The following is a 24,011-nucleotide window of genomic DNA, read 5'->3' as shown; positions in this document are numbered from 1 at the left end:
GGGGGGGGGGGGGGGGTTGTTGTTTTTTTGTTTTTTAAAGAGGGGAATACTTAGGGCTCCACAACAGAACAAACTGGAAAAGTCCATCTGTATTCTTTCCCTTATTTTAACCTTTAAAGGTTATTTATATGGGGTCATAAAAACAAGATGAAGGATTTAGGACCAGAACGAAAGGTATGACCTTCAAATTTGCATTTTCATGTAGATTCTTGAGCTTCTTGCCATGTATCTTAAGAGATCCTCCTTTCTTCCGATTTCTGTAGGGCAGAATAATGTCTACAAAAGACAGTTCTTGTCCCTTTTAATCTCACCCAGTTTTGAAACAACCCTTCTTATTGCTGACAATTACTTCCTTTTTCTTTTTTTTTTAATTTTTGCTAGCTTTGGGGCTGGAAGGTAAAAAGTCTTTGGTTCTGAAAAAATGCCCCGGTAGCCACCAGGCTCCGTATGGTAAAGAGGAAGTCTGAGGGCTCTTTATGGACACTGAAACAGTTAATTCATTGTCCAGAAAAAAAGATTCTATTTCAGGGACTTATTTTTCTGTTGGATCTCCGAGCAAAGCTGAGACCTTTTTAACTATCTGGGCAGGAGGCCAGCCAGAAACAGCTGAACGGGGACCTGTTGCCAAACAAATTGTAGAGTTAAGATGGCTACCATCATGTGCGTCACAACTAGCAGGAACCTGGTCTGGTTAAAAGGTCCTCTCTGAGCTGTTTACAATACTGAGCTTGTTTTTTGTAGCTAGAAAAGGTGCATTTTTACTCTGAGATCATTAATAAGCATGAGCAATCCTGAGCTTAGAAACACAGTGAAGACCAGGTACTTCAATATTATCTCTAGGGGACCTTGCTGAGGTCAGCCTTATATCCTCAGATTACAAGGTAAAAAGCGTACTTTGTAAGAGTGAAAACAAACTGCTTCAGGACAAAATTAACTTCTTTTGAGTGGTTACCTAATGCTGGCACTTAACGTTTATTTGACAAGAGCAGGGAAAAAAGTGTCTTGGGTGGAGTGCTATGGGGGGAGAGGAGACTGAGTAGGTATTTCTATCTGCCAACCCGTAACTAGGCTTCTGCTTACCAGTGGTATTAAGAATACCTCTTAAAACAGCCAAGTGCCAACAAGAAAACACTTATTGAAGACATTTTCCTTTGGGGGAGGAAGGAGTCAAAGGTGGTATTCACCTCCTGAATAGGCAAAGAAACAGGTGGCTGACTAGATGTTCTAGCAGCTGTTTCATCAAAGGCTGCATCCAGATGAGCAGAGCTGTGCAGTATGTGCCTGTATGTTCAGGGGTTCCCCAAGCTACAAGGGGAGGGGGGGGTTGACCCTGGAAGATCCCCAGATCAAAAAAACCCACACAAATAAAAAGTGGGGCAGAGCACATGGGGGCAGCATGCACTACCCAAAACCAGAGCAGCAGGATTGCTGAGGCTGCAGTTCCCTGAGGCCCCTGGGACCCTAGGTAAGGCTGCTGGGGCTTGCACAGTTGCTGGCCCCAGCCTCCCCTACCCCACCCAGGGAAATCCACCGCATGCCAGAGGGTGCGTTGCACAGGCGTTCCTTGGACACAAGGCGCCGCTGCTACGTGTCCCCAGGTAAACGTGTCCACGCCCATGTGGACACAACCAAAAGTTACATGACTGTCTAGCTAACACGGCTGCTTATGGAAGACAGAGGAACTCCAAACTCATTCATTTGTGACTTGGCATACTAGGATGTTCCACTGAAATCCCAAAGGCTGGGATGCTCAAGGCAGTATTTGGAAAAAAGTTGAAGTCACTGACCTTGGGTACTTAATAAAGTCAGTTCTTCTAAGAGAATGAAAACTATATAACATTTAGAAATGTCAGTATTTTTAAAATCTTCAGGTTTTCAAAATGTAGTTTTAACTTCACAGAGGTTTCTTCTGAGAGTGGTGATTTAGCTTAGGGTCCCCGTTTGATCTGAAGTGTATAACCTGATTTTATATTTTTGATTCTCTTTAGGATGGCTGGCTGTGGTGAAATTGATCACTCAATAAACATGCTTCCCACAAACAGGAAGACAAACGAGTCATGTTCCAATGCAGCACCTTCCCTGACTGTCCCTGAATGTGCTATTTGTTTGCAAACATGTGTCCATCCAGTGAGTCTGCCTTGTAAACATGTCTTCTGCTATCTGTGTGTGAAGGGAGCTTCCTGGCTTGGGAAACGATGTGCACTATGTCGGCAGGAGATTCCAGAGGACTTCCTTGACAAGCCAACCTTGTTGTCACCAGAGGAACTCAAAGCAGCAAGCAGAGGCAATGGAGAATACGCCTGGTACTATGAAGGTAGAAATGGTTGGTGGCAGTATGATGAACGTACCAGTAGGGAGCTAGAAGATGCCTTTTCCAAAGGTAAAAAGAATACTGAGATGTTAATCGCTGGGTTTTTGTATGTAGCAGATCTTGAAAACATGGTTCAGTACAGGAGAAATGAGCATGGACGTCGCAGGAAAATAAAACGGGACATAATAGATATACCAAAGAAGGGAGTGGCCGGGCTTAGGTTGGACTGTGATTCTAATTCTGTCAATCTAGCAAGAGAGAGCTCTGCTGATGGTGCAGACAGTACGCTGACTCTGGGGGCTGCGGCTCTGCAGCCTCTCGGATCTGTTTCTGCTAGGCCCCTAATGTCAGTAGATGGTCAGCCAACGAGTCCTTCAACACCATCACCTGATGCAAGCACTTCTTTAGAGAACTCTTTTGCCCACTTACAAATAAATGGAGACAATCTGGCTGAAAGAAGTCATGCAGGAGAGGGAGAGGAGGACCACGAATCATCATCTTCTGGTAGGGTGCCAGCTCCTGACACCTCTGTTGAGGAAACTGAATCGGATGCTAGCAGTGATAGCGAGGATATGTCTGCTCATCTCCAGCCACGCGCGTCCTCTGCTCAGCAGAGACACTTGATTACAAATGCAAACCAGTCAATAGTGGAGAGACCAGTTGCAGGGGGTGGGGCAGTAAGCACCAGTGTGAGATCTAGAAGGCCTGATGGACAGTGCACAGTAACTGAAGTTTAAATCTAGAGCCATGTGATTAAAAACTCAGTCCTGTATATGTAAATTTTCTGTCCCTGTTGGCATTGCACTCAAACCTTAGTGTATTTGGAGTGAGATGGAGTTGGTAAGATGAGAAACTGATTTGGCCATTTAAGTTAGGCTTTTTAACATCTCAGCTGGAAAACTCTTTAAATGTAAGAAAATGGGTTGTCTTGTTAATGGTTTGAAAGCTGCTTAACATTACCCAGAAAGTATCACGTGTTTATTTTGTAGCATTTTACCCCTTGGAACTACTCTCTCCCTTTTTGGCCAATGTATATCCACTGTACAACTTGGATTGTCTTCATTATCTGACTGTTGCATTAAGTGTCTTACTACTTTCTGCATGGATTGATGTATGAAAAGAACACTAAAGCAATGTGGGAACAGGACACCATGTTGGGTGTGAGAGATGCTCAATTTGATGTGAGAAAATAGATGTGAGTTTGGAGCTAAAATGTGTTTTTACTAGACAAACAGCAATCATTTTATCTTCTTCCTTAAATGGAAATGTAAAAATGCTATTAACTTCTGTTGCAAATTCTTATCTATAGACACTTCATGGCGTTTTCACTGGTTTTACCATCTAGTCCTTGTAGTTTTGTTTTTGAGGTCTTTCTTGATCTGTCTTGTTTTTGTTACAAAATTTATAATTTAATAAAACTACATTTTATCAGTAACAATCTACCATCTGTTTGGACTTTGAACTTTATCAGAGGGAAATCTGTCATGAAGCAGCATGCTCTGGTTTGGTCTGGCTTTGAGTGATCTTGATATTTTTGTTCCTAATGTAGTGTGCTGACCGCACCATGGTATGTACATGTTCTTCTGACTGTCTGAATTAGTGTTAGTTATGGGTTTCGAACCCATGTAGTCTCCAGTCAGAGCTGCTCAGGTTTTTCTCCTGTTGTGCTGGGGTAAATAAAGAAAGACTTCAGGAGAGAAGCAGCCAGGCTGTAATTTACATTCAGGAACATTGTAAGTGTATGTAGCTATGTACTTAGACAATCAAAAGGTTAAAGTGTTGGTCCTAGGGCAAAGCTTTAGTCAAATTTTAGGGAATACTTTGCTATTTGTTTATCACATGACAAATCTATTGCCATGTCCTGAATTGGTGGGTACACTTCCAGAGTTTCCCCTTAATTCATGGCGTAGCTCTGCTGTTGATCCCATGTTTGCTTTTCCTCATGTCTTCAGGAAGATTACAGAACTTGAGAAGCTGTGGTTTGAAAGAACTTAGAAATACTGTATTTGCTTTTCATCTTTCAAATTTTATTCAGAAACAATTTCAGTACATTTCAGCATAGTCTTCGGAGGAAAGAGAAGCAGGGTGTCGTCTGTGCAATAAAACAGACTAAGATGGTAATAAAGCATCATCCATTAAAATGTAAACTTAATATGCTTAATAAAAAACAGTGGAAAATGCAGCATATTTCAGCTAACAAAGAAAGATGGTACCTGCAGTGTGTTTTAAAGGTACAGTGCTTCAGAACTGAGCTGAAGGGTGCACTTTACATGCCAAGAACAGAAGCCCTACAGATTATAATGGTGCCCAGTCTGAAGTTTGTGGATTTCAAACTGTTCTTCTGAAAAGAAAGCCCATATATTCAAATCTTATCTTGGTATATGTCATAATTCAAGCAAAAATTTATGGCAGGGTAGCTGCTATGAAGATTACACCATACTCTATTGTCCCACTCTGATTCCTTTTGTGGAAAATGAAGATGCAGAACATGGGAACATAAGAGATTTGACTGACTTGCGCTCCACTTCTCACCAAAAATTGGTGGCAATGATTAAAGAGCATACTAGGAGTCATCTCGAGGTGGAAAGGAACTTCTGAAGGTGAATTAGGACACTTGTGGAAAGGGGAAGATGTGTAAATTTATGAGCTGTGAAAGAGATTCTTTTATAGAATCACAGAACCAGAAGGGACCTGACAGATCAAGTCTGGTCCCCTGCCGTGGGCAGGAAGTTATTGGGCTCAGATGAGCTTGACATTGTGCCTGTCCAGCCTTATCTTTAACATCTCCAAGGAGGGTGACTTCACTTCTGCTGGGTGTGTTCCAGATTCTTGTCTAGCCTGAATTTACCCTCTCTCAGTTTATGTCCATTGGTCCTCGCTTGTCCTCCCTTGAGGTGCCTTCCTGAAGAATTGCTCCCCTAGTTCTTAGTGCTTTCAGCCATCACAAAGCAAAGAACTAAAAAAAAATTAATTTCTCTGGTTACATTTAATATGGGTGATAGATATGAATTGCACCATAAAAAGGAAGACAAAATGTTTCCTCTTTAATTTTCTTGTTTGGCTTTCAGCTAGTCATTTTCTTGCTACTTATTTTTAACAGAGGTTCTAATGAGGATTGGGCACCCTTGGGCTCTACAAATACATAATGAAACACCCTGTCCTAAAGAGTTTACAGGTATTGGTCCTATCTTAAGGCACATACTGAAATGGACAAAATGCATAAACTTCCAGTTGACCCAGTTCCAGGCTGCTCAGCCTGTGAAGCAGCCTATTCCTGAGGATTTCACTGCTGCTTTTCCTTCTCGCTCTTGTCTGAGGTAGACACAGGTTTTTATTGAGCAGAACACCCATGCTGCCTTTGGCTTCCGCTGACTGACTGACTGCAGCTGTGAATTCCTCAGTTAAGCTCTCCCCAGCCTAGCTTTAATAGCCCATTATCGGAAGCAGCAGATTCACTCTCTAGGTCCAGCTCAAAAGATGCAGCAAATACTAATTCCTGTTTTAGACATAAGCCATTACCTTCAATGGGAGACTATTTTCCTGCCAATTTTAGCTAAGCTGCTCTGTAGCTCAGTGAATTAAGAGATTTGCAACTTGTAAAGGAAGGGTGGATAGATGCACACTACAGCAATTTTTTTGGGGGTGTGGAATATCTTTTAAATTATATAAAATCTCTACCGCATCAGCACAGAGCTTTAGGGCATGTAAGTAACTACAAAAAAAGGATCCCTGTAGTGTGCAGAAAGTTGTGATGTAGTACCCAGGACTCCCCACCTGAGACTAGGAAGGGCCAGACCTAAAAAAGTTCTCTGGTGCTTGAATTGTTCTTTAGGTATCTATCCCAGCAAGGGATACACCCAACCCTTTAGGCACCTACCATTTACTGTTTTGCCAGACTATTAATTGGGGCTTTGTGTACATGTGTGTGAGACACAGTATGCAAGGCTAGTTCAGCATAGGCTTTGCATGCAGCGTACACCTGGGATTAGCTCTAGCTTTGCACACCACATACATCATGTGCACCAGATCCAGGCTTGTGCACTGTGCAGTGCATGCTAGACCCCACGCAGTGCCGGTGACCAGTCTGGCATGCACCACATGCAGTGTGCAAGACCCATGAGTAGTACCCTAGGCTTCATGGGCTGGATCTGGTCCACAAGCCCTATCTTTTAACACCCTGGCGTAAGTGGAAGACTGGCTGGAGTGGTGTGATCTGAGTAGTCAGGAAGACTGTGCCTCTGGGATACTGTGCCATGAACCCTCTTCTGGTACAGGCATAGATGGTTGGAAGTAGGCACTGGATGAGGGAAAACATTCCTCCATCAGACTACTAGCTAGAGTATTCAGTGGAAATACAGAAAACCTAGGGTCAAGTCCCTATCCTACCCCAGTAAAGCCAGCATGTGAACCCACATCACAGACAAGTGCTCAAGTCACAAAGCTGGAAGTTCTGGGATGGTTCTGTATCTGCATCCTTGTTGTGATGGTGTTTTTTGAACAAAGGATTAAATAGTCTTCAGAGCAGGGATATGAATCTCCCCCAGCTACTGGTCTAGAAGTTGATTAATATTTTTTTACACAAAGTGAAACAGCTGGGAGAGAGAAAAAATGCCCTCCACCACTGAATAGCCAATGGGCTGGTGTTTAAGAGTATTCCCTTTATGTGTGGAACACATTTAAATCCCTGCTTCAGAGCAGGCTTTTAAACTGAGGCCTCCCACAGCTCAGCAAGTGCTCTAACAATTATGTTCTGGGATGGGACTCAAACTGTAACACTGCACTCTTGGCATACCTAGGGATTGGGGACCACATACTGGGAAATGGGTATTTTAATAGTACCCATAGCTCGGCTGAAGCATGGAGCCAAAAGTTGGGCAGCTTTGCATAGGCCCATCTGCAGAAACTTAGCCAATGAGGGAATTCAGGGGTCTATGATGCTAGACAGCAGATAACCAACAGTTTTGAGGATGTTCTGGTACCTACACAGTGGCACCTGGATCACTAAAAAGTCAGATAAATAGGTATCTAAGTATCTTTGAGGACCTGTGTCTAAGTTAGTTTAGTAGCTCAGTATTCTTGAATTTGCATCCTTTTCACAAAAAAATATTACCTTAATATGTATCCTTGCTTAAATTTTCAGCTGCAGCACCAAAATCTAATTGAAGATAAAAAATAAACTAACCTCTCACCGTAGTGAGGATCTCACCAGAACTAGTTTGAGATCTTTTGGCCACATGCAGAGGGAAACATACTTTCAATCCACACTCATCCTAAGCTTCATTTCTTGTGTAGTCAAGTCAGCACCTTTCACTAGCAATAATATCCATACAAATTAGAAAAGCAATGACTTCAGTCCCATTCTGAGAGCATAACAGTTCCATCCCAGCACAGCATTTATCTTTGAACATTAATTTCACTAATCCCCATTCAACCTGTTAGTAGGAAAGCAAACAATCTACTAGAGATTTCTCTCTGTGGTAGCACATCAAATATAAATCCATGGTATGAAAAGCTAGGAATGTTAATTTCAGCTTAAATTAACAAATTATTAAATGGTTCAAATGTATGGCTTTGTTTTCAAAAGATCAAGCATGTTTTTCTTATACATTGAAAATTAATCATTTGTGTTTTGCTCTCTGAGCCAAGGCCTGCACATTGGCAGGCCCACCCCATAGAGTTGCAAAAATGTCCTTCTCTTCCCTTAGGGCAGCTTCTAGGTGTAGTTCTCTTCCTGCTATGACTACCTTTTTCATAGCCTGAATCACATCAGCTGGACCCTCTGTATATTGATTTAGCCATGTACAGGCTTCTTCTAAAGATCCAGTTTCATCTGAAGATGGTAAGATCTCCTCAGCAAGCCCAAGATGCACCGCTCTTTCAGGATCCACTTTGAGAGCACCACTTAGCAGCTTGAGGGCATTTCTACTACCAACGAGTTGTACTAGCCTGGTAGCTCCACCCCAGCCAGGTACTAAACCCATCAGTTTGTGGACAAATCTAATCTCGCTTCCTGGAGTCATTAATCTGTTTGTAGGAAACAAAAATTCAGTGGTTAATCTCTGTAGTTATTGCGAACCACATTAAAACCAACTTTACTGTTTCCTGTGTCAAGTGAAGTAGAACCAGGTAGTGTGCTATTATGGTCAGAGCCCCTTAAACAACTTGTACCTGGATGCTAAACAAGTTCTTTTTTTAAAGGTGCTGCATACTCACAACTTCTCCTGTCTTCAGTCTGAGCTGTGAATAATCACTCAGCCCTTCTGGAAACCAGGCATTATATTTCTTAGACTGCACCAGACAAGCAGACCATTTAGTACTATGACTGCTACCTCTAGTCAGAGGTCATTTTTTACAAGTGCCTGAAAGAAAATGAAGTGTGAAGATGCAGTGTAAGAGGCCTTCATGCTGACTCACAACTGCCAACACAGCCTGCTTCCTTAATTCATGCTGAAAACAACACCAGAAATCAACATCCTTGAGCTAAATGAGCAAAAGCACAAAACTGGTATTTTGAGAGGACAGGTCAAACTCTGGGTGCCACCTCTACAGTGTTGTAAAGGTGGTGCCACCTCTCTGAATTATTGTTGTCTCATTTTGCATTTGCAGGCTTCATTTCTGCTCACTTCCTATTTAGAGCCTCACTCTGAAGATCTGGGCAGACATTAAAGCTACTTCAAATCAAGGCAGACATTGAAGTGCTTTCCATTTGTACTGTGTCAGTATCTTACAACTCCCTCCTACCAAAGCTGTATCACATTTTGCAGTAGCTGATGCTGTTGTACCACTTCACTGACAGAGTTGGGAAACAGAGATCCCCTTTTAGCTACAATTTCCAAGATAGAAACTGCACAGCTTTATGAGAATTTGTTCTCCAGGCTTCCTGAATGCTCTGGCTTGTGCTTCCTGCCATTATGAGTATATCAGGAAGACTAACCAGTTACAGGTCCATTACATTCCCAGGAGCGGTACAGAAAATACTTCCTATCTCCTCAAGCTGCTGGCACTGAGAAAGTAGTGCCACAGCAAGCTTCACAGGGGACAGTTTTGACCTACCAGGCCACACTTTTCACTGTGTTTTAGCATTTTTGCCAGCTGCTTTGCCACAGCATGGCAGCTGAGTACTCAATGAACCTGGCATTAGGTGCTTCCCAGGACTTGTGTCCTGTATTGTTCAGTCTGAACATAACATACTAAGGGAGATATTGAGAGATTCCATTTATGATGGTCTTCTGTGGGATCATGTCTACTGCTGCTTCTGACACAGACCAGCACAGTCTGGCGGGAGTGGATCATGCTGCAGACCCGGGATGAGAGTAGTAGCTGAATTTCAGAATGAGCTGGGTGCTGATCTGCACTAAGCTGGACCTGTTGCTCTGTAGCCAGGCCAACCAAATGAGGGTACCCCACTGTGGGTGGCAATAGCCATTTGGAAACTAGAAACCTCCAACCCCCTCCATTGTGTGGCCAACCATTTTAATACAAGAACATCTGCAGCTGGATCAGCCACACAGGAGATGTACTTTGCTCCCCTGAAGGTCCTGGCACCTAGGTTCATTATATACTCAACCTAGAAGATGTCATGGCTGTAAAGAGTTTCTGAAACTGCATGTGCATTGCCATCCTCTGCCCAGCATCTCAGGGCTGAGAGTATATTAACTAACTACAAGGGATACTTCTCTGGTATACTCCAGGACATCACAGGTCAGCAGGGTCAGCTCATGTATGGACTATGGAGTGTCATACAAGTCTGCAGTTAGGGGGTTTCAGAACTACAGGCTGCCCCCCAGTGATGCAGAGAGCATTTTCCCCAGCACTTCTAGACTTAATGCTACACTGGGACCCAGCCCACACTCTCTTCCTCTTACTCATGAAATCCTATACTAAAAGGCTGTTCAGCTACTTGCTGAGCAGCTGCCAAAATACTGGAATAGGTCTGGAGGCTGCCTAAGAGCACTAGGAATGTGCCTAGAAGCTACTGAACATTTAGTAGTTACCCAAGATGGCCATTTTGTCCTGCATGCTGCAAAACATATGAGGCTGGGGGGAGGGATCGGGTGAAGCATGACTTCTTACTGGAAGCCTGGGTGATGGAGGCTTAGAGGCTTGTCAGTCTCAGGCCCCAGAGACTTGACCTCAAAAATCACAACAGGATATTTTCATGAGGGAGGACCCTGCAAACTACGTTCAATGTTGCCAGATCACTGGGCAGGGGAAGGGTATATCAGTTGAAATGTAAGTGAAAGACAAAATTATTAGACTTTTTTGGCAACAAAAGTGGCAAAAACTTGTTTATGAAATTGCACAAACAAACACCCAAGGCTGCAAGAGCGAAACAGCAAATTGCCTCGTAAAGGGAGCACAGGAGATTTCTGCAACTGCAGGAGGTAAGGAAGAGGAAGCTTGAAAATGGGCTCTAGACCAGACTCAGTGCATGCCACTAAAAAGGGAGGGGTCTTTTGGGGTGAACTTGCAAAATAGGCTCCCTCTGTGTTGTCTGGAGGACTGAAAGGGCTCGTATCCCACACCATACCCCTTCCCCCCGAAAGAGCACTGACAGGGCCTGAGTTTGGTGGTGGGGATTTATTTCTGTTCACATAGTCCTTCCACAGAGACTCAGAAGTATGCCCCAGTGTTCCCTCCTGCACCAGAAAAGGAACTATGGAGCCTTTCAGTGATGACTGAAAGCCAGTGATGGAGTATGGGTGAGGAAATGGTTTCTGGAAGAAAGTCAAGATTTGCCTGTGGAGCTGCTGAGCTTGCTGAAGGTAAGTTTGTGCACGTGATGGAGGGTCCTGTAACTGGAAGCCATAGAATGGAAAACTACTGTCTAAGTCATGAAAGCCCATCTCGGGGACTGGAAAAAACAGTGGTGGGAGCTAATGGCTTGGGCCAAGGAAGGTTAGGGCATGGGGAACAAAATTGCTTGGAAGCTCTTATTTATTAGTTGAGAATGACTATGAGAGAATACTGTTTCCTTCTCCACACAGAGGTCCTTCATCAGCATCTCACCAGGCTCACAGCCTCACTACTGGCCTTAGCCCTGATAAAACCCTACTGAGGCATGTCAGTCTTGCTGCTCCCTCCCGACTTTGCCTCGTCCTCATTCTGGCCACACGTTGAGTCCTGCCTCTGGCACTGACTTTGGGACTATAGCAGAACCATCAGCAGCTGCAGGCTTTGACTCTGGATGGGGAGTAAAGCAACAAGGCATCATTGCTCTACTTGTATAACTTAGTGATAATTCCTACAGCCCCCTTTAATTGCCAACATGCCACCACAGGAAACTATTTAAATGAAGATCAGTCTCCTGAGATGGTAGGTACCCACACCTGAAGACTTCAGGAGTTTCCAGAGCAGTCTCAATAGTTTCCACTTTTGGTGCATGAATGGGCTGAGAGCCAGAGCCCCCAACTACTTTGAGCTGCTCCTCTTTCTCCAAGTACACATAAATCTTGGCTCTGGGTATAGCACACCTTGGGTCTTGTACACAACAGGCCAGTTGAAGGATAGGCAGGAATACTACTGGTGCTGCCAGAGTGAAGGGGCACTGCTACACACCAGAGGGATTTTGAGCGACCAAGCAGGAATTCCCTCTGGCTGACATCTCCCAAGTCACGATGAGGCTGACCTCTCCCAGGGAGGATGAGGGCACAAGGGGCAGGTGGGTCCTTGTTGATATTTGTGTCACCGCAGCTGTCCAGTCCTGACAACTGGCACATCTGCTTCATGGTCCCAAAAAGGAGCAGGGTTTCCCTGAAATTCTTCAGGCCTGCACTCCAAGCCTGGGACTGATTCCAGTGCACGTTCTGAGCCTGCCTATGGTCCTCATTCTCCATATCACTGCTTCTGAACAAGTCCAAGTACACCCCTTACTCAGCAATGAAGCACGGCTCTATGGCATCATTCCCAATGAGTTTCTATGACAGCTCTTCATAGTAAAAGCACATTGACTGATGGGCATCTGAAGCCTGGCTGGTGTCTTGTATTGGGATTTCCAGACCTTTGTCTTGGTCCTGACTGTGCCTGTGAGCTGCCAACTCTACTGTGATCTGTCTTCAATGGCCTGGTTTCAGTGGCTGTCCCACAGGACCCACTGAGTGCTCTCCTTACCCTGGATGGCAAAGAGGTCAAGAATCTCCAGCTGGTAAAACATTTTGAGGGTATTTTCTGAGGTTCCGGTTGTTTGGTAGGAGGGTGAGAAGGTGCATGCTACTCTCAAGAAGCCAGATCAGCAAAGTAGCAGTCTGACAATAAGTTCCTGCCTTCCCACCTATTATATTAAGGTTCAGGTTACATGCAGGGACTGTGACCACACAGCAGAAGAGTTGACAGGGCAGAATGGAGGTGGGAAGCCCAAAGCATAATGAGATGCTGCTGGGCTGACTCTCCTTAAAGGAATGGAAGGATATAACCTGATGGGCTTTACTCTAAGGCAAGTTGGAGTTGTTTCTGCTTTATCCAGTTATTTTTGATTTGGGAAGGGCTGAGTTGTAGCATGCTAGTATTATGTATGGCACTACTCACTATTTATTGCTTTTAATGCATGATAGACATTATGTCTGTCCATACCCTGGGTTTGATTTATTCTAATTAATGACCACAGTAAAACAAGCTCTGAAGGTTAGCTCTACTCTATTTATGTCTTATACTGTACACATTAGAATAAAACCACTGATCTCCCAACTTGTAATGGTGCATTATTATTTTCAAAGGTATCTCATCTTTACTTTGCTCATTGTTATCTCACACCTGTCTTAGTTAAGAACTCACCCTATGATTTGTTAATCCATTTTCCTTAGGAAGCAACTACAGCAGTGGGTTGTACTTCCCTCCATATCATATTCATGGTGATACTCATTAAGTGTCTTCCAAAAGCGATTAAAAGCCTTTTTTGCTTTGAGTTGTATACAAAAAAAGGGAAAATAAAGTAGGAGAAGCATAAGCCATTATGAAGAGAGAAAGCTCAATAAAAGGAGACAAGCAGGTATTCCTTCTTAAGGCCATGCTAAAGGTTAGGTCCCTTGCTGTTATTTCTACAGAAACAGAAAGTAAATGATACATACAAAGTCAGTCAGTCCATAGGGGATTGTCTACCACTCAAACACTAATTGGCTTTCAAAAAATAAATCATGTAACACTGAAATCTACCCAGAGGCCCTTTTCTCAAGAAAGCAGTCTACCTTAAAGGAAATCAACTGATGCAAACAACATTAAAGAGGGATTTAAAGTTGCATTCCTTTGAAGATGCAAGGTGCTCAAAGGACCTACTGTTTCTGAAGCAGGATGCTAATACTATTATTGTTAACAAAGCACCATCAGAGTGTAATAGGATTTTACAAAATACCCACAAAAAGGAAAACAATACAGCGATAAAGAGATTATATCTTAGCTTAGACCCCATGCAAGTCACAGGACAACAGCCCACATAGAAGAATGCATGGAGGCAACATTATAATGATTAACCAAGACAGGTGTTGTGAAGGAAAGCTTGAAGAGGGAAGGCACTTAATTAAAGTTTCCATGCAGGTGCCCCAAACCCATCACCTCCAAGAGGATTCCCTTGGTACCTTCTTCCCAACTTCTTATTACATCTTTTTCACTACTTATTGTAGTAAAGGCTGCTATAAAGCATTTATTTTATGAAGCTAAACCTGCAAGTGGTCTAAGATCTACATAAGACTCAGCTTACCTTAAAACAGGCTGTGCATTATATGAGTGCAGGATAAGTTTAGTGACTGGAATTGGGGATCATTTGGGCAAAGAGGCTCCATCAGACAGTATCCATTTACAAAATCACCTGGTTCTCCACACCGTTTTATTATTATTTTTGTGTTATTGAGTCCTTTTGCACACACCTGGGGACTCAAATTCTGTCTCTAATTCTCCCCATGCTAAATCCCAGTTATTAGGAATTCATCTCAGCACCTGAGGCCCCTCTGCTGAATACTGAAACGAGTTATTATGGGTAAAGTTATTAACGCCTGATCAGCATGGGCTACGGCTAAGCACCTAAAAAACAAAGATGCACAGCAAGACAAAGCTTCCTTAAAGCCAGACCGCTTTTAAGTAGTCAGTTCCTGGCAAGTTTAACTTGCCAGTTCCAGGTTTTGTGGTCCCCAAGCCTGTACACTGAAGGTTCAAATCCTACCCATGGTTGTTTCCAGCAAACGCGCTGTAGACATTGCACGCCTTCTTTCTGGAGGGGCTCATTTTGGAATTGTTCTGGTTCAACAACAATACTTTCTATGCATTCTAAAATTTACATGCAGAATCCAATGTCATACTATCAAGGAATTAATATTAATTAAACAGAGGGAAGATGGAAGTCCCTGGTGTGCCGTTAGGAAAAAGTCACCTGACTCAATCTTCATATCCAGAACAATGAAACTGAGTGAGATCACAAGTAAACAAATTACTTGAGAGTGAAGTGCTGTAACTCATAGGTCGCTCTGCACCCAATGAAATCTACATCCTTACTGGGTACATGCAGACTTACACTTAGATTGATCCCTACCTAAGTAGGGTTAAGTCAGTGTAAGTGCCGACCCGTACATTCAGCAAGGTTAGATCAGACAAAATGTGGCTGGCCCAATCTAAAATTAGTTCACCTGGAATGAGGAATGAGTTAGTCCAATCTAATGAATGTCTGTACACGTTTGGAATGCAGCCCCAGGGGTGAGAAAGTCTAGCCTAGCCGCTCACCTCAGCCCAGGCGCTGTGCTTTTCCAACCCTCCCTCCCCCAGGACCAGGGTATTTCTAGCCTCCCCCCACTTCCAAGATGGACAACTTCCCAGCAGACCCACAAGTCCCCACAGATCCTGCCAACTGCCTCCCTGCCCCAAACCCCATAATCCCCAGCCTGATCCTGCCCACCCCTCTCCTCACTTTGAATTATATAGATCGTGTTCCTGGTGTGGCTTCCAGCACCAGTGACCATCTGCACAAGTGGGACCCAGTTTAAAGTAAGTCATGTGATCAAAGATCGGGTCCCAGGAATATCTGCATATATCCTAAGCTAGAACCCCGACTCCCCTACACAATGCAGAGGAAGTTCAAGCCAACTGGGATTTGTCCAAGTTCTCTAGCAGAAAATACAAAAAGTAATCAGGTGCAAAGACCATCTGGGCTGGCAGAAGATTCTGCCTGCTCCAGATGCTCAGCCATGACCCCTCTTCTGGAGGTAGCTAAACACCTTCTCCCCAGTAACATACATGCCTGTTCAAATCACCTCAATGCCCAACAATTCCTACCAACTGCTGCTCCACCCAGCCAAAGGAAAGAGTTAGGCTCCCCTTCCATTTTCCTCTACTGTTCCTTGATCCGGAGAAAATCCACCAGAAATCCATCTCTTTCCTATGCTGCTTCCAGATTTACCTACCCCTGGGAATTTAAACATGTTAAAACTGTGTTATCAGAGAGTTAAGGTTACCTGGTGCCAAATTCAGGTCTACTTAAGCTTCTCAAGACACAGCATTGAGATGCATATCACCGCAGCAACAAAATCGTAATTTTGTCCTAATGTCCATATTAACACTCTAGCCTTACACACACTATAAAAAAAAAAAACAAGGACAGACATAGAAATACTTTTGGACAGTATTGTCTTGGCCAAGTTTGGCATCAAGTCAGCGAATGACCTACTTACCCTTATCTTACTGAGCATTTTCTAAAGAAATCACCTCAGACTTCCTGTTACAAATCATAGAATCATAGCAAGTTAAGGTTGGAAGGGCCCTCAAGAGGTCGTCCAGTTCAAGCCCCACCTCAGAGCAGGACCATCCCCAACTAGATCATCCCAGTCAAAGCTTTATCTAGCCGGGTTTTGAAAACTTCCAAGGATGGAGCTTCCATCACCTCTCCGGGTAACATGTTCCAGTGTTTTGCTACCCTCCGAGTGAGAAAATTCTTCCTAATATCGAACCTAATCTTCCCTTGCTGCAACTTGAGACCATTGCTCCTTGTTCTGTCATCTGCCACCACTGAGAACAGTCCAGCTCCATCCTCTTTCAAACCACCCTTTAGTAGTTGAAGGCTGCTATTAAGCCCCCTCTCAGTCTCCACTTCTCTAAACTAAATAAGCCCAGTTTCCTCAGTCTATCCTCATAAGTCATGTGCCCCAGCCCCTCACCATTTCTGTCACCCTCTGCTGGACTCTTTCCAGTTTGTCCACATAATTTTTGTAGTGGGGGGCCCAAAACTGAACACAGTACTCCACATGTAGCCTCACCAGTGCTGAACAGAGGGGAATAATCACTTCCCTTGACCTGCTGGCAACACACCTACCAATGCAGCCCAGTATGCCGTTAGCTGTCTTAGCAACAAGTGCACACTGCTGGCTCATATTCATCTTACTGTCCACCGTAACCCCAGGTTCTTTTCTGCAGAGCTGCTGCCCAGCCAGTCAGCCCCCAGCCTGTACCAGTGCATGGGATTTTTCTGTCCTAAGTGCAGGACCTTGCACTTGTCTTTGTTATACTTCATGAGATTCCTTTTGGCCCAATCCTCTGATTTGTCTAGGTCACTCTGAATCCTACCGCTACCCTTCAGCATATCTACTACTGCCTCAAGCCTGGTGTCATGTGCAAACTTGCTGAGGGTGCACTCTATACCATCTTCCAGGTTGCTGATGAAGTTATTCCACAAAATCAACCCCAGGACTGACCCTTGGGGCACTCCTCTTGATACCAGCTGCCCAGTAGACATTGAGTACTACCTTCTGAGCCTGAGCTGTAGTCAGTTTTCTATCCACCTTACAGTCAATTCATCCAGCCCATACTTCCTTAGTTTACCTGCAAGAATGTTGTGGGAAACCATATCAAAAGCCTTGCTAAAATCAAGGCACACCACATCCACAGAGCCAGTCACCTCATCATAGAAGGCAATTAGGTTGGTTTGCCATGACTTCCCCCAGGCAATCCATGCCGACTGTTCCTAGTCACCTTTTCTCCTCCAAATGCTTAGAAATGGATTTCTTGAGGACCTGCTCCATGATTTTTCCAGGGACTGAGGTGAGGCTGACTGGTCTGTAGTTCCCTGGATTCTCCCCCTTCTCTTTCTTAAATATGGGCACTATGTTTGCCCTTTGCTGGTCATCTGGGACCTCTCCTGATTGCCATGAGTTTTCAAAGATGATGGCCAGTGGTTCTGCAATCACACCAGCCAACTCCCTCAGTGCCCTTGGGTGAATCCCATCCAGCCCCATGGACTTGTACATGTCCAGCATTTCTAGGTAGTCCTTAACTTGCTCTTTTACCACTGAGGGCTGCTCACCTCCTCCACAAACTGTGCAGTGCAACAGTCTGGGAGCTGACCTTGCCTGTGAAGACTGAAGCAAAAAAGGCATCAAGCACTTCAGCCTTTTCTGCATCCTCTGTCACAAGGCTGCCCCCCACGTTCACTGTCCCTGATCCTCCTCTTGCTACTGAAATACTTGTAGAAACCCTTCTTGTTACTCTTCACATCCCTTGCTCCAATTCTACTTTGGCCTTCCTGACTTCATCCCTGCATGCCCAAGCAATACTCTTATATTCTTCCCTAGTTATTCGTCCAAGTTTCCACTTCTTATAACCTTCCTTTTTGTTATCACCCTTGTTGCTTTCCCCTCTGACCCTAACCCAGAGACTATCAACAGGCATATCTCCAACTTCATACTGGAGCTTTGAGCAATCATATGGCTCTTTTACATAAAGCACAATTCCTCCTCCTGTTCTCCCCTGCCTGTCCTATCTGTACAGTTTGTACCCATGCACAACAGTGCTCCAGTCATGTGAGCTCCCACCAGCTCTCCGTTATTCCAATCACATCATAGTTCCATGGCTGTGCAAGGACTTCCAGTTCTCCCTGCTTGTTTCCCAGGCTCCATGCATTGATGTACAGACACCCAAGGTAACTAGTTGATTGCCCTGATTTCTCAGGAAGTATGAGAGCACCTCCTCTGTTGCCCTCTCCCTGCTTGCTCTTCCTCCAGGTCTCCTGCTTCCCCACTTACCTCAGGGCTTCAGTCTCCATCCCCTGGCAAACCTAGTTTAAAGCCCTCCTTCCTAGGTTAGTGATGCTGTCTGTGAAGACAATTTTCCCTCTCTTCATCAGGTGGATCCCATCTTTTCCCAGCAATCCTTCTTCTTGGAAGAACACCCCATAGTCAAAGAAGCCAAATCCCTACTGGCAACACCACCTGTGCAAGCCAGGTATTCATCTGCAGGATGCACCTGCTCCTGCCCGGGCCCTTTCCCTTGACCAGAAGAATCAATGAGAATACAACTTAAGCCCCCAACTCTCTCACGCTTGCACCCAGAGCCCCAGTCACTTTTGATAGGCTCAGGGTCTCCCCTGGCAGTATCATTGGTGCCCACATGGATGAGCAGCATGGCGTAGTAGTTCATCCTTGCTCAGAGGATTCTTGATAAGAGATTGCCTTCACATACACATCACTTCACTTACACATCAGTTCCCTGAGACCACTGTCATATTATACCACCAAACTGAGGAGAATCTCCAATGACAAAGTTTTTCTGTTACCACCACTGACACATTCTATGAAATCAGTGATGAAATGAGGTATATTTGTATGCTTCTCATCACACTGAAGTAATACCTATGCTAATCTCCAACTAACTCCTCCACCCTCCAATGCAACTACAACTAACAGTGAAAACAGCTGAAGCACATGCTGTTAAATGCTACAGTTCAAATCTGTGGAATGCACATATTATGACACATCCTCTTAGAACATCTTCCAATCCATTATGTATGGTCCCCCTTCTTACTCAGATGTTCCCAAAGACTACTGCCAGCTCCAAAGTGTGGGTGGGGGAAAGGGAGTAGCAGTGGTAACTTGTCATTCCTTGATTTGCAGAAGTTTTAGTGGAGCCAAATTCAGCATTTCAGAAAACCACAAGGCTCAGGCAGGTAACCTTAACTGTGTCAATAAAGCTTGGCAGTAATTCAACATCCAGTTTTGGTATTTTTAAGGAGCTTATTGTTAGGGTATTTATGCATCACAGTGAGAGAAGGGTGACTAATGCAAGCAATCTGGATTTTGTTTCCATCGCTCTCACAAAGTCATGGACATGTGAACTGAGTTATCTTGAGACAGGGAATCTTGAAGCAAAAAACCTAGCAGCAGTTGTTCTGGGGCAGTTATATGCAAATGAACAGCTGCCCTGTGAAAAAGGGCAATAGTGTATCAAAAGCAATCAGGGAATCATTTTACATGTGTTCCAGCACACTTTTGCTCCTGAATGGGACTGGAAGAAGTCTATCTGATGCCCAAGACTATTAAAATGGGCAGACAGATTTTTTTAAAAATTATTATTAAAAGGACATAAAAAAGGAAGAAGCATTTTGTAGGAGTATTTCGCCTCTTCATATTCCACATGTTGAAAGCTTTTATATTCATAAAAATAGCATTAGAAGAAAAGTTTAGAAGAAAAACAATTATTTTCATCATGTTCAGTTATAGATTGTAAATACTTGTCTGGACCTAGATGCAGGTTTGGGTCTTTCGTTCCTTGGAGTGATCCAGGAAGCACTGCAGGGGTTTACTGACACCTCATAGTCAGCCAAGTTTAGAGAAGAGCCCCATAAAGTTATTGGAGTCAACCTGGTTTCCTGGCTTCACAGGTACATTTTCAACAAGACGGAAGAGGTGGGAATTGAAAACTATTGTGCAGTCAGCCCTTGCCATCTCTTACAGATTCTTCCTCTTATTGAGAATGAGCCCCTGCTGGTCCACAAGAAGTCAGTCCAGCTAAGAACTGACCATAACTCTACCTTCAGTTCACAACATAACACTCTGCTTTCAAAATACTGGTCCCATTGACAAAATTTCCCTTGTCACCGCCTGGTCAAGATAAACCAGTAATGTGATAACTGGGGCCATTTATTTACAACCGCTCCCTCCACCCTTCACCATGCACACACAGAAAAAAGCCTTTATATAGGATTTTATATGGCCTTTATATAGGATTAAAATCCTATATAAAAAGCTTTTATATAGGATTTTACTTCAAAACAAAGAGCACAGTAGCTAGAGATTTCCTGGAGTCTCTGATGAATTTTGAAGCAGCAGTGTGTCATGGGAAGAGTGTTATGAAGTAGAAATAAAGCATTACTACAAAGAAATAATTCAGCTTGTCAACAATGTGGGTGATAAGCAGTTTGAAGCCCTCACTCAGATTTTCATGTCAGATGCAATTAAAAGTCAAGTCTTAAAAATAAAATCTCCAAAAAGCAACTTTGGACTAATTCTTTAATTGCATGGTGCATGCTCCTTCTGCCTCTTTTTCACTATACCATCAATTCATTAACCTGGTATTCCAAAAACTGACAGAAAGTATTCAAAGATTTTTCTAAAATTTGACCATATAACCCCATCCTCATTCTTCTCACGCAAGATCAGCAATCATAGAATCATCATCAGGAAAGCTATCCATAATTTTACCTGCCTTTCAGTTTTGGATGATTAATTATATGGGCTTCTAAAGATATATAAAAGTTCAATTCTACTGTCAGATAACAACTCCTGGTTAACAAGTTTGGGCAGGCTTTCAAACTCTAAGAATACAATGAACGTTTGCGAGCTATGACTTCCCTGTTCTTTTCTACAGAAGCTCACCAACACACATATATCCCCCCCCTACCACTACCGTCTTATGGAGAGCCTTTTGTGTTGCTGCTCAAGGCAACAAAGGAATAAGGCAATAATGAATTACAATAATTGCTGCCTCACCATTGGGGATGACAGGAAGTGAACAGATCTATTCCACTTGCAACACAAAGAGAAAATTTTCCTGTGAAGATTTTATAAAATTGATAACCCCAGATTTCTGCTTTATGCTTTTTCTGCTAATGCAAGCAGAGGGCTGAAATTATAAGGGTGTGGGGGGTGAGCTTGTTATTCTTTAAAATCAAGTAAAAAAAATACTCATTATGCAGAAAAATGAAATGGGTTACCATGCAGAAATAAACGAGGCCAAACATTTTAACTGAAAATGATATATTTTTAAGTATCTTTCTAGAAAATCTCTCTCTCATGGATATTTTTTAAGTGCAAATTGGGAAAGCTGCTCTTCAGCCCCAATTATTGGGTATGCTAACAAAAAAGCTGTACAAAATTAGCTTCCCTCCTGATTTTAACTTACTTCTCATGAAGGGGAACAGCTGAAACCTAGCATCTTTGCTTCACAGAGAAAATGAGTAGGTCTTGGCTACTTTTTTAGTAAACCAACTGAACAGACCAGTCCCTCTTTCAGTGACTGTAAGAATAGTTTCCTTTATCCAGATTTAAATAAATTAAAACAATATCCAAGAGCTAAAATAAAAATGTCCAAGGGACAGTCCCAAGTACAGACATTCTGGGCACTTCCTAAGTATCCTAGCCAAAATGCGAAGCTTCATGTCAGCAGAAAGAATCACACAAGCACTACAGATGCTTCACTACTAGGTGAAAGTGTTGGAGCAGGATTTCCATACAGGACCATCTCTGACAAGGGATCACAGACATCATGGCAAAGGTATCTTATGAACAGATTTTCAGTTAAAGATTATGGGAGGAGTAAATTCATGATTCTTCCAATGTTTTGGACTCTGAAGAAAAATAACAGATGGAGCAGCGTCTGAGGAACACACTTTGAGACTTTTTGAAAACTTTGAGACTTTTTGCTGAAGGAAATGATTATAAATCTCCACGTGTATTCAGACAAATAAAGCAAACGGTGGGAGAGGAGAGTTAGTTTATCAGGTCAAAACCACGTTTTCTAGCTTTTCAATGAAAAATGATAATTTGGGAATAGACAGAGGTAGTCAGCAATGTTATGCTTAAGTCAGGCAAAAGGAAGGGTAGGAATGCACTCTGTAGACTAACTGAATCAGAGATGAACAAACGTTCGTGAGCAGAGCACAGCATCTAATGAAGTAAGCTCTTGCTCATGAAAGCTTGTGCATCTCTAATTCTGTTAGTCTATAATTTGGGAATAGAACTGTTTAGGCTTTACGTTTTGAAAACCTTAAGTTTTTAGCTAAAACCCACAAAGCTTTATTGAAAATTACTTTGAAAAATTAAAATGATTTTTTTATTGAAAAGTTTTAGTTTAAAAAAATTATTAAAAAGATTTTTCTCTTCAAAATTTCTTGTAACAAAAATTGGTGTAATGTGACTGAGACGTAGGCCATATACCCCAATGGCCAGGGCAGCAGGCAAAAAGGGATCTGAGGCAATACTCAGGAACCAAGAACGAGCAAGGGATCTGAATCCAGAAGTCAAGGACCAGAACAAGGAGGAGAGCCTCAGGAGCAGAAGAGTTAATGAGCCTTTTGTCCTCAAGTTGCCATAAGTGTATTTAAGGAGAGGACATACTGCATGTCCCAGCTAATCAGGCATTGTGCAGATGTAACCAGGCTGACCAAGAAAAGTTTACTGTTAGGGTTCCTGGCAACTGATAGTTTCCCTTCCAGGATTCTTTATGCCTGATATAACTGGTTCTCAAAACCAAAACAAAGAAACATCGTATCTGTATGTACTTAGGTAGATAACTCTGGGCCTAAGTGATGTCCTTTGAAATGAGGGACACTGGAGAAACATGCTTTACATTCTTTTTTCTGTGCTTGAATCTAATGGCTGTTGCTACTGGTCTTTATCAGGGACTAGCTCTGAAAAGTCAATGTGAAAAAAATCTCGTTCCACCATAAATGCAACTGGTGAGATGTAGACTCTCTGTGGCATGATATGACCCTCCAAAGTGATCAGACTTGCATGGCTTTCTGTCTATAACAATAATCCTTAATCTCTGCTTGCCCATATGACATAACACTGAGTAACACACTGGGCAACATCATATTTTGATCTTTCTGTCAACCTCAGTGTTGACTTCATAATTTTTTTTTAAGTAACATTAGAGAATTTTGAAGGCAATACATCTCCACATGAAATATAGGTGGAAGACAACTTATTTATATTACCTGACACTTCTGCACTGTCTTTCACTGACAGATTCGAAGTATGCCGTATAATATATTAACTAATTAATTCTCTTAATGCCTGTTGGGCTAGACACATGACATGTTAACTCTGGTGTTATTTACATCAGCTTGTACCTCAGTATAAAATTACACCAGGAGACAATATACAGTTATCCTGAAGCAGCTGCTAGAGAAGGCACTATTAAAGTACCGCTCCACAACATGGTGGGGTATATATGATGGTCTGCTTGTACTGAACAAGTAGCTACACCACAATGCCTATAGCATACAATGACATATTTTTACAGCTGTTTTTTTCCTGGGTAACTCTATTGTAATTTTAAGTTACCAATGTGGAAAGGGAGTTCACACCAACGTAAATATGCCATGAGACTAGACTGTCAGGAAAGTAAGGGATCACTTCAGTTGCATCTGAAATTCAGCAGCCTTAGGTACTGAATACAGTATTTGTTTAACAGTATGTAGCAGCCCTTACACAGCATTTTGTGTCTCAGCTAAAGAAAGATCACATGTCTGTTTGAAACTAGAGATAGGCAAGATGCAATTACATAAGCTAGAATTTGGTCAGGATATAAGTAAGGGTTAATACTGCTATACTGAGTAGGAGTTCTTTAATGATTGAGCGTTTTTTTCCATTGCTATTGTTTTTGTGTTTGCTTTTCTATTAGTATTATTTGGTCTTGTCTGGATGCAAAGGCTGCTTTAAAAATAATACAAAGA

General features: G+C 42.9%; 2 protein-coding genes across 8 annotated transcripts in view; one reads left to right on the top strand and one right to left on the bottom strand.

The window, feature by feature from the left end:
* Positions 1 to 3,753, top strand: part of RNF146 (ring finger protein 146) — a 30,979-nt gene extending 27,226 nt beyond the window's left edge. For 5 of the 7 annotated variants that reach the window (XM_019520307.1, XM_019520306.1, XM_019520304.1 and 2 more), the window contains one exon: positions 1,989 to 3,753. In XM_019520307.1, the coding sequence (XP_019375852.1) occupies positions 1,990 to 3,048 (1,059 nt within the window). In that variant the 5' untranslated portion in view covers position 1,989 and the 3' untranslated portion in view covers positions 3,049 to 3,753. Of the gene's footprint in view, positions 1 to 119; positions 175 to 1,988 lie in introns of all 7 variants that reach the window. The other 2 variants (XM_019520309.1, XM_019520305.1) reach the window with 1 other exon arrangement.
* Positions 3,754 to 6,629: 2,876 nt separating this feature from the next.
* ECHDC1 (ethylmalonyl-CoA decarboxylase 1) overlaps positions 6,630 to 24,011 on the bottom strand; it is a 76,315-nt gene continuing 58,933 nt past the window's right edge. The window contains exon 5 of the mRNA XM_019520311.1: positions 6,630 to 8,335. Within this exon, the coding sequence (XP_019375856.1) occupies positions 7,930 to 8,335 (406 nt within the window). The 3' untranslated portion in view covers positions 6,630 to 7,929. The remainder of the gene's footprint in view (positions 8,336 to 24,011) is intronic.

Source organism: Gavialis gangeticus, unplaced genomic scaffold (genome assembly GCF_001723915.1).
Source record: "Gavialis gangeticus isolate Ggan-Ray unplaced genomic scaffold, GavGan_comp1, whole genome shotgun sequence".
Taxonomy (NCBI): domain Eukaryota; kingdom Metazoa; phylum Chordata; order Crocodylia; family Gavialidae; genus Gavialis; species Gavialis gangeticus.
This window is presented reverse-complemented; position numbering and strand designations above follow the sequence as displayed.